The 17,487-nt window shown below is 47.7% G+C and overlaps 1 protein-coding gene across 1 annotated transcript in view; it reads right to left on the bottom strand.

Moving 5' to 3' along the window:
• Nucleotides 1–5,652, bottom strand: part of LOC147710191 (E3 ubiquitin-protein ligase TRIM39-like) — a 236,689-nt gene extending 231,037 nt beyond the window's left edge. The window contains exon 1 of the mRNA XM_086920877.1: nucleotides 5,199–5,652. Within this exon, the coding sequence (XP_086777003.1) occupies nucleotides 5,199–5,612 (414 nt within the window). The 5' untranslated portion in view covers nucleotides 5,613–5,652. The remainder of the gene's footprint in view (nucleotides 1–5,198) is intronic.
• Nucleotides 5,653–17,487: the final 11,835 nt, after the last annotated feature.

The following is a 17,487-nucleotide window of genomic DNA, read 5'->3' as shown; positions in this document are numbered from 1 at the left end:
TAATCCCAAAAATCAACAGAATAATTCTCTCACTTAGACACTTAAGCCATCGCCTAGCTAGCTCAACCGTAGAGCCCATGTTGACAGTACTCAGGGCAAAACTAATCCCAGCAATCAATTATGGCCACGAGCCTTCCCAGGAGCATTTGACAAATCCATCACTGCAGCCCAGACAAAAGCTTCAGGCGCTTTGACATGCAAGGATTACCAGGCTAAAACTGAAATTAGGGCTAAATCGAACGGATCTGGCATTGCAGGGGGGCCTAATAAAATATCAGAGTGCCTAAAGCCCCTGATACCACCCTCAAACATTTCCTGAAAACGATTTTCAGGGCAGCGGGATCTCCATGGTACTTTAAGCTGGAACACGCTGTAGGATCATTGAAAATAGAGGCAGAAAGCGGGCCCGACATGAAATCTCACACACCGCTTGGGCTAATGTAGTGAAGCGCCAGGTCCAGTCCATCTCGTTTGAACTGGATCAGGCTTCACTCCAGTACAACTTCCACACACGGGCACTTGACAGTTCATACATCTCTGGGAAAGCTCAACCTTCCCTGCAAGACCCACTCTCAGCCCAAGCCAGAAGGAAAATCCTGTTTCTACGCCTCATTGCCCTTAAGATCCTGGACTTCAACCCAACATGGGCTCCAAAAGACAACACTGTCTCTAGCCGGCTATGCAACTACCGTAGAGAATCCTGGCTACATCTTTTATGCTGCTGCCCCACTCTGGCCAGAGATCATCATCGCTTGCTACACCCCATCCTAAGGGATAAGGGGCCATATGTACGAACCCATTTTCCCATAGACACAGAATGGGTAAAACCCTTTAATACATCTGGACCAAGGGCTTTAGAACCTGCAGGGACGCTTCGGATTGGTGCTTTTCAGAAACTACTACCTGGTTACTTGCCAGAGCAGGCAAGTTTATCCATCATATTAAAAATCACACAACATCCAGCAACAGGTAGCAGAAACTAGGGTCGACATCATTCATCAACTGATTCACCAAGGCCCCTAGGTCCGACGGATGTCACTCAATCCAGGGGTTTTCTCACATACACAATCGGAGCAGAAAGGCAGTTGTGGGGCCCAGTAAGAAGCACACCAAGAACTTCCATCAAAGTTAAGCAACTCAATTCAGGCAACAACCCACAAGGATCCCATAAAACTACTGAACTTTTAATAGGACTATGCAAAATTGGAGCGAACTATTATTATAATAAAGGAGCTGATCGATTATTTTTAAATCAGTTTGTAGTCTTAAAAGGACACAAAGTAGTACTTAGGGCACAGCGCATGTTTACCTTGAGCGCTAAGAAGCTTCATGGGGAGGGCGGATGGGTGTTGTCCAAGTGTTTTATACTGCAAAGATCTTAAGTAATGGTACGGCTAATACATTTTTACCATAAAACAGGCCCCCACATTTTTGTTGCAGCGCCTCTCAAAAGCCACCGCTGCGTAAGTCTCGAGCAAAGCATCATTGAAATCCATGACGCACCGCGCCAACTTAGACAGAGCACCTGCTTCGACACTGTAGAATCGACGCAGCACAATTTGACTTTTGACGCATCACTGATACATCGTTCCTGAGCGCCGATTTCTTCATCGACCCAGCACCGCAGGAAGGAACCATGGTATCAAGCTCAGAAATGACACAGCACCTCCCCTGCACCATGCATCGTCTCCGGACGTGGACGGCTCAATGAGTTTGCACCGCCTTAAGGAACCAACGCATCCCTATCTACAGTGACGCGTCACCTCCGCTGTGCAACTCATTGTCCCAGAGCGTCACAGTGCCAACGACCTGAATAGCAGTAAGGAACCGACGCATCACCTGCCTCTTCAACGCCTCACCTCCCCTGTACCACGCATCATCTTTGATTTTCAACGCATATAAGGTACTTTGAGCTCGTCAAGCGCAACCTTTGATTTTTTTAAGTAATACAACTTGATTTAATCTTTGAAAACGCATATCTTGACTTGTGTATGTGGGATTTTTGTTGTTTTGGTCTTGTTTTAATCAGATAAATATTGGCTATTTTTCTAAAGTGGTGTGGGTCCTTTTATGGTGTTTGTTACTGTGTTACTATGTGTGCGTACAAATACTTTACACATTTCCTCATAGGATAAGCCTGACTGCTTGGTACCCAGCTGCCAGGGGGTGAACAGAGGTTATTCCTAGTGTGGAACTTATTTACCCTGAACAGGAGTGAGGGTTCCGACTTGGACTGGGTGCATACCACTGCCAACTAGAGACCACATTTCGAAGCGGCAGGATGGCAGCAGTCAGAGAGAGACTGTGAACAGTAGGGTCAAAGGTTTTGGCACCTCGTCCATGTGACAAGCTGCTTCTGTTTTACTATCCTGGCCAGGGATATCTTCTTGTGCAGGAGACTCGTACCACGAGCCCCCGACAAGTGTTTTACATCTGGTGTGTTGCTCTCCCGTAAAGTACGAGATTGAAGTCCACCTACAGAGGTCTTGCTTTTAACCCGAGTGAAACCCCCTCTCCCATGACCAGCCCATGACACTACTAATGGTGGCCGCTGCATATGTCAAAGTGGGTAGATGTTTCCTCAAACTCAGAGTGGAGAGCGCCTACTGACACTACCTTCTGAATCTGTGAAGTTTGTCATATACGGGCTCCATCTCACTGTATGTGCAGGAAACATGTTGGGACACAGATTTGTATAGCGCTGTTTTACCAATAGTATGGGCTCACAGTGCTGTGTGGCTTAGGTATCTTCAGGCCCAGGTATAAAGGATGCACTGCTAGTGGACATGTGAGGTGAGGCTCACGTGTGCGGTAATGTGAGTGAAACGCTTTCTGTTGTAGAGTGAATCAGATTCTTAGTTATAGTCAGTGCCTAAAGTCCCCCTTCTCTTTGTAGCCTCCCCACCATTCCTTGCTCCTCACAACAACCCCTACCACCAACCTCAATTATAATTCTTTTAGGGACACGTACAACCACCTGGGTTGAATATCTATACTGATGGAAGAAGAGATTGTGTGTGGTTCACTCTCAAGTTCACTGGTTCCCTCCAAAGGTCTCGGGTTAACTATGAATCTTATTGGACAGTTAGACTGGAGCGAACTATCCTAGGACAGGATATAAACTGTCCCCTTTTAATTCTCAGGAGCTCTTCTGCAAAAGGCTCATGAGAACAAAGAAGACCAGAGAGGGGAATGATGGCCGTCTCCCTTCTACAGGAGGCGCGAGACCCCAGGACCGAGGAAGGACCTCTACTGAAGAGAACGCTGAAGACCAGAGATGGGAATGATGGCCGTCTCCCTTCTACAGGAGGCGCTAGACCCTAGGGCCGAGGAACGACCTCTACGGAAGAGAACGCTGAAGACCAGAGGCGGGAATAATGGCAGTCTCCCTTCTACAGGAGGCGCTAGACCCCCAGGACCGAGGAAGGACCTCTACTGAGGAGAACGCTGAAGACCAGAGGCGGGAATGATGGCTGTCTCCCTTCTACAGGAGGCGCTAGACCCTAGGGCCAAGGAACGACTTCTACTGAAGAGAACGCTGAAGACCAGAGGCGGGAATGATGGCCGTCTCCCTTCTACAGGAGGCGCCAGACCCCAGGACAGAGGAAGGACCTCTACTGAAGAGATCGCTGAAGACCAGAGCCGGGAATGATGGCTGTCTCCCTTCTACAGGAGGCGCTGGACCCCCAGGACCGAGGAAGGACCTCTACTGAAGAGAACGCTGAAGACCAGAGACGGGAATGATGGCCGTCTCCCTTCTACAGGAGGTGCTGGACCCCCAGGACCAAAGAAGGACCTCTACTGAAGAGAACGCTAAAGATGGGAATGATGGCCGCCTCCCTTCTACAGGAGGCGCTAGACCTTCAGGACCAAAGGAGGACCTCTACTGAAGAGAACGCTGAAGACCAGAGTCGGAAATGATGGCCGTCACCCTTCTACAGGAGGCGCTAGACCCCAGGACCGAGGAAGGACCCTCTTTGAAGAACAGAGACGGGAATGATGGCCGCCTCCCTTCTACAGGAGGCGCTCGACCCCAGGACCAAGGAAGAAACTCTACTGAAGAGAACACTGAAGACCAGATAAGGGAATGATGCCCGTCACCCTTCTACAGGAGACGCTAGACCCCAGGACCGAGGAAGGACCTCCACCTAGGAGAACGATGAAGACCAGAGATGGGAATGATGGCCGCCTCCCTTCTACAGGAGGCGCTAGGCCCCAGGATTGAGGAAGGACCTCTGTTGCTGCTGAGGCAGGACCCAGGAGGTGGACTGCCTGCCGGGGGGGGGGGGGGGTGTTGTGATTTCCCAGAGCCCAGTTCAGTGCTCAGCACCTTGAGGTGAGGAGGTCGGAGGCACTGAGATTCCCAGCACAAGGAGCCTGTAATCGCAGCCCGGCCCAACGGGCATTCATCCTGTGAGGGGTCCCCAAAGACAGCGAGCTTCATGCAGCCCAAACTACAGGAGATCTTAACTCTGTGCCCAGTGACGTTGTAAGTCTAGCACCCGGACCCTGAGTGTCTGTACTTGTGACTCCTCACTACCTACACACATACTGTGTGATGTTGGCCATCACCGCCTATGGTACCCACAGGGTGAATTTTGATCCCTTAACACTGCAAAACATACTTTGTATCTTCCTAAAAACTTAACGAGTGAATTAAATTGTGATCCCCAAACAACCACACACATACCTTGTGCTCCTCTGCAGCTTCTTCCTCTGTGGAACTTACACTGTCGCCACTTGTGAATCGTGAACACCCACATACACTCCTTGCAGACTTCTCTTTGGGGGTACGGGTGCATTACGATCCATAAACACCCACAGATACACCCTTTTCTCTTCTGCAGCCTCCTCAATGACATACACAGTGAGGGTGACCAGATGACTTTATGCCATCGGTACACATCTTATTCCATTTCAGGGCTTTTGATTTAACATAACAGTGCATTCTGGGAGTTGTAGTCTTGGTTAATTTTGTTTGACGACATTGCTTCAACACACCAGATGAAAATGATATGTAAAAAGCAAAATCTAGGAATGCAAAAGTAGTGTCCCGGTAACACCGAGCTGTCTGGCGACCCTATACTAAGGATGACTTGTGATCTCTGCACACTCCCACACACAGCATTTGCTCTCCGGCTGCCCCTTGGTGTGGCTCACCAAACGACTTTGTGATCCCCGAATGCTCACAGACGTACCTTGTGCTCCTCTGCAGCCTCCTCTACAGGACTTGCTGAGTGAGTTTTATGCTCCTTGGACTCCCGGCAGACCCAGCACATCATCCTCTGATCCTCTGCGCAAAACAGCCTCAGTTTCTCATCATGTTTCTCACACAGATTCTCCTCCGGGGGCTTCACGGGGGGCAGGTGAAGCTGTTTTAACATTTCCACCATGTTCCCAAGTTGCCTGTTGGGTCGGAGGTTTTTCTCAGAAGATGTTTCCCTGCACTCTGGACAGGGGAAGTTTCCATCTCTTCCCTCCCAGCTCTGGGTGATGCAGGAGCGGCAGAAGTTGTGTCCACACTCTATGGACACCGGATCAGTAAAATATTCTAAACAGATGGAACAAGTGGCCTCTTCCTTGAGGCTCCCGAGCTGAGCTGCTGCCGCCATGATGCAGGAAGTGAAGGTAAGTTTCAGTTTCTCTCTTTTTGAAGTGGGTGTGTCTGTGCGTCTGTCCCTCTCTGCGTGCAGTGGGTGTGTCTGTGCGTCTGCCCCTCTCTGTGTGCAGTGGGTGTGTCTGTGCGTCTGTCCCTCTCTGTGTGCAGTGGGTGTGTCTGTCCGTCTGCCCCTCTCTGTGTGCAGTGGGTGTGTCTGTGCGTCTGCCCCTCTCTGTGTGCAGTGGGTGTGTCTGTGCGTCTGTCCCTCCCTGTGTGCAGTGGGTGTGTCTGTGCGTCTGTCCCTCTCTGTGTGCAGTGGGTGTGTCTGTGCGTCTGCCCCTCTCTCTGTGTGCAGTGGGTGTGTCTGTGCGTATGTCCCTCTCTGTGTGCAGTGGGTGTGTCTGTGCGTCTGCCCCTCTCTGTGTGCAGTGGGTGTGTCTGTGCGTATGTCCCTCCCTGTGTGCAGTGGGTGTGACTGTGCGTCTGTCCCTCTCTGTGTGCAGTGGGTGTGTCTGTGCGTCTGCCCCTCTCTCTGTGTGCAGTGGGTGTTTCTGTGCGTCTGTCCCTCTCTGTGTGCAGTGGGTGTGTCTGTGCGTCTGCCCCTCTCTGTGTGCAGTGGGTGTGTCTGTGCGTCTGTCCCTCCCTGTGTGCAGTGGGTGTGTCTGTGCGTCTGTCCCTCTCTGTGTGCAGTGGGTGTGTCTGTGCATTCTGTCCCTCTCTGTGTGCAGTGGTGGGTGTGTCTGTGCGTCTGTCCCTGTGCGTCTGTCCCTCTCTGTGTGCAGTGGGTGTGTCTGTCCCTCTCTGTGTGCAGTGGGTGTGTCTGTGCGTCTGTCCCTCTCTGTGTGCAGTGGGTGTGTCTGTGTGTCTGTCCCTCTCTGTGTGCAGTGGGTGCGTCTGTGCACCTGCCCGTCTCTGGCTGCGCTGGGACTTCCGGGATCGAGTTACACTCAGAATATTGAGACAGCCCCGCCTTCACAAACATTGGAAGCCCCGCATATGACGGGGGACAGTAAATGTGCAGCAGCTGAATGTATGACCTGCACGTGACATCTGTGGGATGTAAACATTCTGCTCTTTCCAATCAGGGTTGACGTTTTCTGTGTTCATTGTCCAGTTTCTCTGCACATAAATCACACGTGTGAAAAGAAAGGGTTTGAAACTGCCATCCTTTCTGTCCTCCAGAGATGCCTGTGAGTAGCTACCCCTTAAGTAGCAGAGCTACCAGCAGACATGAAATGCTGAAGTCAACGAGGGGAGGCCGAGGTTTGTTGATGGTGATTCACTTTCAGCCAAAGACCCTTCGAAGCAAGCTTCCTGATCAAAGATGGCGATCAGTGGGGATTTCCCCAACAGTTACATTTGATTTTCCTCCAAGTATTAGAAGAGATAACAAGCATTTACAATGCCTCGGTCTCGCCTTTGCAAAAGTTAGAGCTATTGGCATTGTAAATGATGAAATGTGTATTTATGTGTTGGTTTTGAAAACAGATAAATAAATGGCATTGTCATTTACAATGCCAATAGCTTAATCTCTCGCAAATGCGTGACCTATTGCATTTGCACCCGCGTGCACACACACACACACACACAGTAATGTCCTGGAGGGAGATGGTCGCCTTACAGATGTATTTCGAGGCTGGGAACAGTGTCTGTAATGACCTGGAGGGGGGTGGTCCCATTACAAGGTAAATATATTTAAAGTTTAGGAGAGGGCCCTGCTGTCCGCTTGCTGAGCTAATTGTAGCAGTGTCATTTGTAGTAACAGCAGTTTGATACCACAGTACTTATTGATGGTAGGGTACCAGACATCACCATACAGTTGTATTAGACCCAGCAGGCTCTAACTTGTGTGTGATGCTTTACACTTTCCAAATAACCGGTGGAAAACCGTGCAAAGATACTACTTGGGCAGAGTGCGAAGGCAGTGGTAAGGAGATAACAGTAAAGGAAGGAATTATGTGCACACTTGCACAGAAATATTGAACACCTGTAAACACAAGCTACCGCTTGCAAACACATGACCACTTGATTTTCCTGCATGCTTGTGACAGGCTGCAAGAGCTTCATCCTGGTGAACTTGACAGAGCTGTCAAGTGCTTCGATGTCATATGCGCTACCTTTAGCAGGTCTCAACTTTTCAGCCGAAACCGTCCCCAAAACTAAGCTGAGATGGTGGCTCGTGGGTAGGCACGTTGGCGGCCCAGGTCAGAGGACACCCAGCCCGCCTGTCCCCGGTTTGCTGGCTCGTTGTGTTTGTGAGGTTCACTGTGCGGAACCAGAGCAGCGGTTTACCTCGGACTCCGTCCAAGCCCAGTGAAATGTGCAGCTTTTATCAAGATAGCCTGGCTGATGAGGATTATGAATCCGAAACCGGTCCCAGGATGCTTGTTTCCGGTCCAGGGAAGACATGGCTTGGCAGTTCGGGCTGGACTGTTCCCATGAGGCACAGGGTCAGACTGATTTGCATATGGCCATGTCTGAACTGGGGTGGCTGAGTGAGCTAAAGAATGGTGATGGATTAAACCCAGATCAGTTGACTGGGGGTGAGTGTTTGATTTGCTCAAACGCTCCGTCCATCACCCCCTTTGTCTCGCTGTGATTTATGACAGCATTTAGCTACTTTACAAGGTCTTCCGAACAAAGCATTTAAGCCTGGAGACGGGGCCATTTGTATGTGTTAGGGCTCGGCGAAACCGCACTTGAAATCCCTGCGTCGCGGTCTCTCAGCAGTCAACAACGCGACCTCTAAACCATGCAAAACAAGCGACTTTAAAAATAATAGGAAAGCTGGAATCTGTCTCAATAAATAACTGTTTTCAAAATTTCATTTAAAATTCGTGCTAAGTGGAATTGAGTAGGAAGAGGGTGGGGAATCAAACCCGTCCTTTGTGGTGAGAGCCCCCCATGTCCTGCCTCCTAGGAGTGTTACAGTACTGGCACCTGGTGCGCTTGTTGACGTGTTTGCGCCACGTCTAACCAACGTGTTTATTTTTAGTTTTATAGACCAGTGGGGCCTGCTTTTTTATTTAATGTTGCTTCCAATTGTTGTGGTGAACACGTTGTTTCACCACCACCCAGAGATTTGCCCCATTCAGAAGCGCCTCAGTTCAACGTTAATGCCAATACAAGCGCTTGCCATTTGTCTCAAAGCCCCGTCCTTTTAAGACTGGGGGTGTGTGTTTTTGACATTCGAGCCAATGGAGAAGAGGGGAGAAAAAAAGTAAAAAAACACGCCCCCAATCCGAAAAGGACAGGGCTTAGATCGAAAGAAGAACGTCACTGGTACCTCTTCTCCAATGGCTGGCTGCCGTTTAGGAGGCCTGCCAATGGAGAAAAGGGGAGGGGCTTAACCTCGCTACTCCAAGTCATTAAATCCCGCCAGCGAAACTGCGCATGTGCGCAGCCTACGCTAGCCGAGACCTAAAAAGAAGTGAGTATCCGGGCTCTCCCATTTGCTGCTGTGGCTAATATTAAAGATGTCATGAGAGCAGGGAGGAGTCTGCCTCCACTTCTCGCAGCAGTTCCAGGACCGGAATTAAAAGTTTACAGAAATTGAGAGTACAACTTAAACCTACCTTCATCATTTGAAAAATAGACAAACAGACTGAACTATATACTTTGAAAATAAATAACAGTTCCACAGTTTGCATTCATTTTCAGTAAAATCCTCTCACTTTTAGTTTCATGACATAAAACTTTTCAAACTTTCAGTTTTGATTTGGCCTTGGGACATTCGGAAGGATATGCCTGAAACAAGTGGTCATGGGCTGAATTTATCTGACACTCTTCCGCAACCAGAAGAAACAAGTATTTGCATAGCCAATAGGTGTCGCCTTTGGGACCTTATAAGTATTTCGCCTTGCAGCACATTATACTGGGTGCTACAGTATCTCCTGCAGCAGTCAGGTGGCAACTCCAAACACTGTTTTCAGTAGTGCAGTAAGCGTGCCCAACAATAGAATAACTTTCACCTGATGTCTGTCGTGTTCTCTGCTCAGGTAATCACAGGACACAGGTAAGGGTCACAGTTGTTTATTCTATTACACAGGTCTTGCCCTCATGCTTCTGCACATCTTCCCACTGCGATGTCCCTCTCGTGAATGCTCCCTCCCACACCCTTGCCCAGATGTGGTGTCTGGTTCCCCAGTGTCCACTTCAGGTCCTGCAGGGTCCTAATGCCCTGCCCTCAGGTCACAACATCTCCCCCTTTGTCACAAAGATGTGACAAGAAAATGAAACATAGAGATGTTTAGATAGAGCTAGAGATGCATGCAAAGTCTGCCTTGGCACCGGTCAGTGTGCCGCTCATCATCACATTTCTTATATTAGTCTCTTTGGACTTTTGGACTCTCTTCTCGGGCATGCTTCCATCTGTTGTTCTTCTGCTGACCATTGCTCTTCTTGTTCTGCTGTTTCTTCGTCCTGGTCCTCCCCTTTTTCTTATTTTAGTTCTTTGAAGTGTGAACTGTTTTGTGTTACCCGCTGATGTTCCGACTTAGCTGTGATCATGGGTCCCTTTATTTTTGTCACTAGCAGCGGGTCTTTTGAGAATAAACTGTCAGATTTCCTTTGTTTCCTCTTCCACACTATCACAGTATCTCCTTCTTTTAGGTCTGGCATGCTGGTGGGTCTGCATTTCTTTTCATTTTTTATTTTGCCTCCTTGTCATTTTCTGCAATATCGCTGCAATCCGGTGCCATGCTTGCCTCTATTTGTGGTAGCCTCGTTCTGCCTGTTCTTCCTAGTACTAGCTTTGCTGGGTATCTTCCTGTGGCATTATGAGGTGTGTTTCTGTAATCCCGTAGAACTTGGCACAGAGCTTGACCAAGTGATATCTGCGCCAACCTTGCCCTCTGAACGGCCTTTGTGATATTTCCCATGAATCTCTCTACCATTCCATTTGCTTGAGGCCACAGCGGAGTTATCTTCCGGTGGTTTATCCCTAGGTAGGTCATGAACCTGCAGAAATCTTCCCCTGAGAATGGAGGACCATTGTCCATTTTTAGTGTTTCTGGTGAACCCCATGCTGCAAATATCTCATCCAATATCAGTAGTGTCGCTGTTGCTGATGTCGATGTGACGTGGTGTACTATTGGAAACCGTGAGTATTCGTCGATGACCACAAGCAGGTAGTTGCCTGTGTCTAGGGGCCCAAATAAATCAGCTGCTAGTGTTGTCCACACCGCTCTTGGAAGTTCCGACATTTGTAAAGGTTCACTTCTGGCCGGCGATCCTGTTAATTAACAGAGGTGACATGTCGTTATGGTGTCTACTACCATGCGATCTAGGCCAGGGAATCACGCTTTTTCCCTGATCAGTTTTTTCATTGCCACTATGCCTCGGTGAGACTCATGAGCCAGGTTTACCAGTTGCTTCCGGAGTGAGCTGGGTATCACTATTCTTGTGCCTCTCCTCATGACCCCGGTTTCGGTTTCCGACAGTTCCTGATGGATCTTCTTGAGAGCTAGCATCTCTTCTTTGCATCTTCTTGTTTCCCAGGTGCAGTTATTGTTGATGTGCCTCCATCTTTGCCTTTGCGTTATCTCCATGGCCGTTTGCATCGTGGCATCTTTCTTGGTCTCGCTTGCTAGCTCTGTTAGCGTTATTGGCACCAGGGTGTTTTGTTTCAGTACGAAATTGAGGTACACTTCTGCCATTGATGTCGTCATCTGTGTCAGCGGTAGTGGGTGTCTCAACATGTAGTCAGTCGGGTTGTGTTCTTTTCCTGGTTTGTGCACAATCGTGAAGTCATAATCCATCAGTCTTATGCCCCAGCGTGCAATCCTGGGTGGCATTTTGGCTGACGAGCTGCCATAGATTGTTATGAGTGCCTGGTGGTCAGTTATGATGGTGAATGGCTTCCCGTATATGGACATGTGGTAGTGTTCACATGCCCATACCACTGCTAGGCTCTCTTTTTCTGGTTGCGAGTATGCCCTTTCAATGTCTGTTAAACTTTTGCTCACATATGCAACCATCTTTCTTTGTGAGTCTCTTCCTGGCAGGTGCTGCGCTAGTATGGCTCCAAGCCCTACCGGGCTAGCGTCAACAATTAGTTCAGTGCACAGTAGTGGGTCAAAGTAAGCTAGATGCTCCACAGTCACCACAGCTCTTCTTATTTCTTCAAATGCCTTGTTGCATTTTAGAGACCAGATACACTTTTGTCCTTGTTTTGTTAGTTCTCTTAGTGGTGTGCTCACTGTGGCGAAGTCCTGTATGTAGCGCGCACAATAGCTGGCGAGCCCTAGAAAGGATCGTACTTCTGCAACGTCCGTCGGCGCCTTTGCGTTTTTCAATGTAAACTTCAACAAAAATGGTTCAGCACACCATACAATATATAATAACGGTATTAATGAGGTTAATAATATCAATAAGCCATGGTGTTTTCTTTTCTTGTTTTATTCCAAATCTTCACGTACAAGTAGCCAACGCGTTTCGTCCGAAGGACTTCTTCAGGGCGAATAGAAATCAAAATACTGTTTGGTGTTCTGTACTTTAACAGTGAGAACCAGTCTCCAGCTACTTTGGTGGAACCAGTCTCCAGGAACTTGGATGGCAAATATCCTTTATTCTGTGATGGACTGGTCAAATCTCTGTGATAGATATATTCCAGCAAAAAGAAAGGATGTCACAATACACATCCGTGGGAGGTGATATCAATATTCACCTTCGGTAACATGTCTCCGTTCTCCTCAGTCTCCTCGGTCGTCGTCTCGGAAAAGTAGTTTTTCAATGTTTAAACTTTGCTGGGGTCTGGCCTCATCCCTTGCCTGAAGAAGATGTGACCGAACAACACTAGTTCCCCTCTTTCCAGCTCACATTTCTCTTTATTTAGTGTTAGCCTGCTCGCTCCAGTTGTGTGCACACTTGATGTAGAGCTGCATCATGTTCTTTGTCTGTTTTTCCAAATACCAGAATATCATCACTGTAGTTCAGGCTGTTCCATACTGGTCTTACCACTTGTCTTATTGTCTCTGGAATATCTCCGCTGCCGAAGATATTCCAAAACTCAACCGCTTGTATCTGAACAGGCCCAGATGTGTGGAAAACGTTGGGATGCATCTCGATTGGTGGTCCAGTTCTAGTTGATGATACCCTTTGCACAGGTCTAGCTTCGAGAACTGGCATGCCCCAGTGAGGCAGCTGATCATGTCATTTAAATGGGGCCCCGGGTGTCGTTCCCTTGAGATTGCAGTGTTTGGAATCCTCATGTCCACACAAATGCAGATCTTTGAGGTGTTCTTCTTAGGGACGGCCACATCGGAGACACCCAAGGCGTTTGTCCTTCAGCAGGTTCAATTATATCCTGTGCTAGCAAATTTGTTATTTCTTCCTCAACTTGTGACTGTAGGTGAATTGGTACTCTTCTGTGATGCTGGGCCACCGGCTTGACCGCTTCATTTATGTGTAAAGTTATCTGTTTTCCTTTCAGCTTCCCACGACCCTTCAGTATTGCTGGGTACTCTTGTAGGATGCTTCCAGTTTCCGACATGTGATATGTCATGGCCAGTAGTCCCATTACCTGGGCTGTCACGTTGCTGAGCAGGCATGTTGCTGGTATGTCACCTTTGAGCACATGTATTTCTTCTTGGTATGCTTTGCCTTTGTACGTTAAAGTTTCCTTGAACTTCCCCATGTTTTCTACCGGTCATCGGGACCCCCACGTGAACACATCTACTGTTGACGGTGAAAGCGGTGGTTTCACTCCCATCTTTTGGTATTATGATATGCACATAATGTTGCAAGTTGCTCCACTGTCGAGCACGAACTGTGCTTGGTGGTTTCCTGCCCCAATGTCTACAGTGGCTGTTTTTTTAATTTGTCTCTTTTCCACGAGGTGAACGTGCTCTGTGTCATGGTCCTCTCTTGGTGTGTCTGACATCAGTTACAGCCTCTCCTCCCTCACAGGTGCTGATGTCTCTTCTGACTCATCTGAGGAACTGTGATTGGCAGTTTCCATGTGTCGTGCGTATCTGTTACTTGTCATCCGTGGTCTCATCGTTCTGCCTCTTTCGTTTCTGAATCATCTGGTCATGCACGTGCTCGAGAAATGATTGTCTCTGTTACACTTCCTGCACTTTTGACCCTTTGCGGGGCAAACACCGACGTGCGGAAATTCGCTGCAAATATCCCATCCTCATCGCCAGTTGTCGTGTTCTCTGCTCAGGTAATCAGAGGACACAGGTAAGGGTTGCAGTTGTTTATTCTATTGTACAGGTCTTGCCCTCATGCTTCTGCACGTCTGCCCACTGCGATGTCCCTCTCGTGAATGCCCCCTCCCAAACCCTTTACCGGATGCGGTGTCCGGTTCCCCAGTGTCCACTTCAGGTCCTGCAGGGTCCTAGTGCCCTGCCCTCAGGTCACTACAATGTCGTATCGTAAGGGTGAACATTGCACAGCTCTGGTTCTACAGCCAAAAGTACAATCAATTCAAGAACTCGTATGCCCCAGAGGCCACCTACGGAACAGCCCATAGACTATCTGTAACCAGTTGTTCATGGTACCTGCCTAGGGTCAACCTAAAAACATACTGCAGTATATAGGAAAGGATCCACTCACCATAATGTAGACGAGAGATGGGCATGCCTCCTCTTAGCCTCCCTTATTCAGCTGAACACTGCAACTTTAAAGTGCATCTCTCCTTGAACCACCTAAAATGCACAAGCCAAAGACTTGCCATTTTTGGATGCGCAACCTTTATTAGTCCTCACAGTCTGTGAACACAATTGATACAGTGAGTGCCCTCACTCTGGACTTTCCCAACCTGCGCACACTCACAGGACAACAGGGTACAGCAAGCAACCTGTACATGCTTGTACTGTGCAAGCCAGCTGAGCACACAGGGCACAGGAAATGGCAGGCAACATTCACCGAAGTCATCTGTGGCAAAGGAGGACACCACGTGATGTCCAGCCTTCTGCGCCTCCATTCATGTTAACATATCAGAGCCATTGACATATGGTCCTCCATCTTCACCCTACCCATAATTAGCAGCAAAGCATCACAAGCTTCACATTACCCTGGTCACCGCTGGCAGCAAGGCACTGCCCGTGACGTACAACTCTTGCATTTTAGGTAGGAGGGCCCAGCTGGCTACAATACAACAATCACCCTGGCCACCGCGTGTAATTAGAGTGCAAGTGAAATGTACCTCTCACCCAGGCCCTTCCCAGAGCACAAAACACAGAAAAATACTTTTAAAGTACCCACCACATCTGCAGCAGAGCTTCCTCCAAATAGGCGTGTGACAGGGGGAGCTGGAGTGCACAGAGCCTGCCCCCTCTCTGAGGGCTCTTCCCTGGGGACATTCTGCTTGTGCAAAGAGGGGCAGCAGGGGTATTGCTGTACACCAAACACTATTTTGAAGAGCGTGGGGCCTTGGCCTATGATCACCGGAAATCAATGGATCACAAGAAGCCGCACATACACAAAGAGGTGTTGTGGTGAATAATACCAGAAAGTCTTGATGGGTGGAAGAGGGGGAGGTGAAGCTCACTTTGTGTGAACGGGTTGGGGAATCGAAGGCCGTCAGCTGAGATGATTGTGTTTAGATGTAAATGCATACCATCCAGAGCTGGACTGTTCCCATGAGGCACAGGGTCAGACTGATTTGCATATGGCCATGTCTGAACTGGGGAGGTGGAGTGAGCTAAAGAATGATGATGGATTAAACCCATATCAGTTGACTGGGGGTGAGTGCTTGATTTGCTCAAACGCTCCATCCATCATCCCCTTTGGTATCGCTTTGTTCGTCCTAAGTTGGCAGGGTATGCCCAGACGTGGGTCCCTTGCTCACTTTACCACTGGATTCAAGCTAGCCTGGCTGATGACGGCTGATTAGCCAGAAACCGGTCCTAGGATGCTTGATTCCGGTCCAGGGAAGACATGGCTTGGCAGTTCGGGCTGGACTGTTCCCATGAGGCACAGGGTCAGACTGATTTGCATATGGGCATGTCTGATCTGGGGCGGTGGAATGAGCTTAAGAATGATGATGGATTAAACCTATATCAGTTGACTGGGGGTGAGTGTTTGATTTGGTCAAACGCGCCGGCCAATAAAAAAAAAACATAGATTCTAGAAAACCGGAGACACAGGAAAAGAAAAGTCATATTTGAGTCTGACAAAAAGAACCTACCACGCCTGAAGTGGAGACTCCTCCAAATAGGCCTGTGACAGGGGGAGCTTAGAGTGCAGGGAGCCCACCCCATCACTGATCGTTGTTCCCCGGGAATATCCTGTCTGTGCGACGAGGGGCGGCAGTACCAACACTATTTTGAAGAGGTTGGGGCATTTGCTTACACTCAATGCAAGCCCCGCGCACACAAAGAGGTGTTGTGGTGAATAAATAAACCAGCCACGGAAAAAAGCCTTGCTTATACTGACTCAATAATGCAACTCCACTCCACCACTTACAAAATCGGCTGACAACGTGCTTGGCTGAATTGTAGGTCCACTTCTTCCCCTCCAACACAAATCATCATGTGTAAAGCCCTCGCACCACTCTTTCAAACCCAGATTACCACTGTATACCAGACGCCATCGGTAAGTTTATCTGACCTCTACGCCACTCTGCTACACCACTTCATTCAAGGTGAAGAGATTCTTGGAAGTTGAGGAAGGTTTGGGGCGGGTGACCCCATCACGTCTGTTAATAATTTAAAGTTAGATGTCAATGAGAGATTTCGAAAGGGCGACTGAATTGTAAGATTCTATGGCTGTGGTGTTTCTTACATAATTATAGATTTGCGCACTTATTGCGTTGCATATTCTTTCATCTACATAAATTCCAGATTTTAACAAACAAAATTTTTTCCAGCTAGAACAGATCAAACGTTACTAAAAACACTGCCACTCGTGTTGGTGCAGTGGTAGGTCATCTTTCAGTTGTATTTGGGTGTTAAACTGATACTAATAAGGTGAAGACTCTGCCCAGACATTGTTCTTCTGGGTAAAAATTACAAGATAAATATACTGCTAAGTGTCGTGCACAATGCCAGATAATTTGCAATTTCTTGCCGCATAATTTAGTTGCTACATAATTTGCTCCACCCTATTACATAAATCCAACCAGTTATCGGGTTTGAACTGCCTACCAGCATAAAGTATAGGTCTTGCACGGACCTCTTCGTTTCTCCCTCTCGTTTGTCCCTTTTGCATAGGTCACTTTAAAGCCACTGCTAGATGATGATCATAAAATATATTGTAATTCGTAATAAAGAACTAAGGGCCCGATGTAGGACACCAAATACCGGTCGGTAACGGCCGATTTCGGCCGTTACCGACCGGTATTTGGTTTTTGATATGTAGGGGCCTTAAATTTTACAGAATCGGTAAATTTACAGACTCGGTATATTTACCGATTCGGTAAAATACCGAATCGATAAATTTACCGAATCGGTAAAATACCGAATCGATACATTTACCGAATTGGTAAATCTAGATGTAGGTGGCACTGAAAACAGTGTGTGTACAAAAACTTCCTAGGCAGTCTAGGTGGCAGACTACAGATAATGGGACCAATTAGAACTAGGAGTAGGCAAACAATACAAGAAAAAACATTAATAAAAATAAATCATGATTTTAATCGACATGTTAAAAATCATATAAAGAACAATGAGTTCAAGTTATATGACACACAATTACATAAAAAGACACAATATGCACTCTTTATAAATAAAAAGACACCAACAGAAACCTAATAGTGTCTACAATATAAAATGTAGTGACAAAATTGAGTAATTTTGTCATTACATTTTATATTGTAGACACTATTAGGTTTCTGTGCATATTGTGTCTTTTTATGTAATTGTGTGTCATATAACTTGAACTCATTGTTCTTTATATGATTTTTAACATGTCGATTAAAATCATGATTTATTTTTATTAAT

Source organism: Lissotriton vulgaris, chromosome 5 (genome assembly GCF_964263255.1).
Source record: "Lissotriton vulgaris chromosome 5, aLisVul1.2, whole genome shotgun sequence".
NCBI classification, from domain to species: Eukaryota; Metazoa; Chordata; class Amphibia; order Caudata; family Salamandridae; genus Lissotriton; species Lissotriton vulgaris.
Note: the sequence above shows the minus strand (reverse complement) of the source record. Positions and strands in the feature narration are given on the sequence as shown.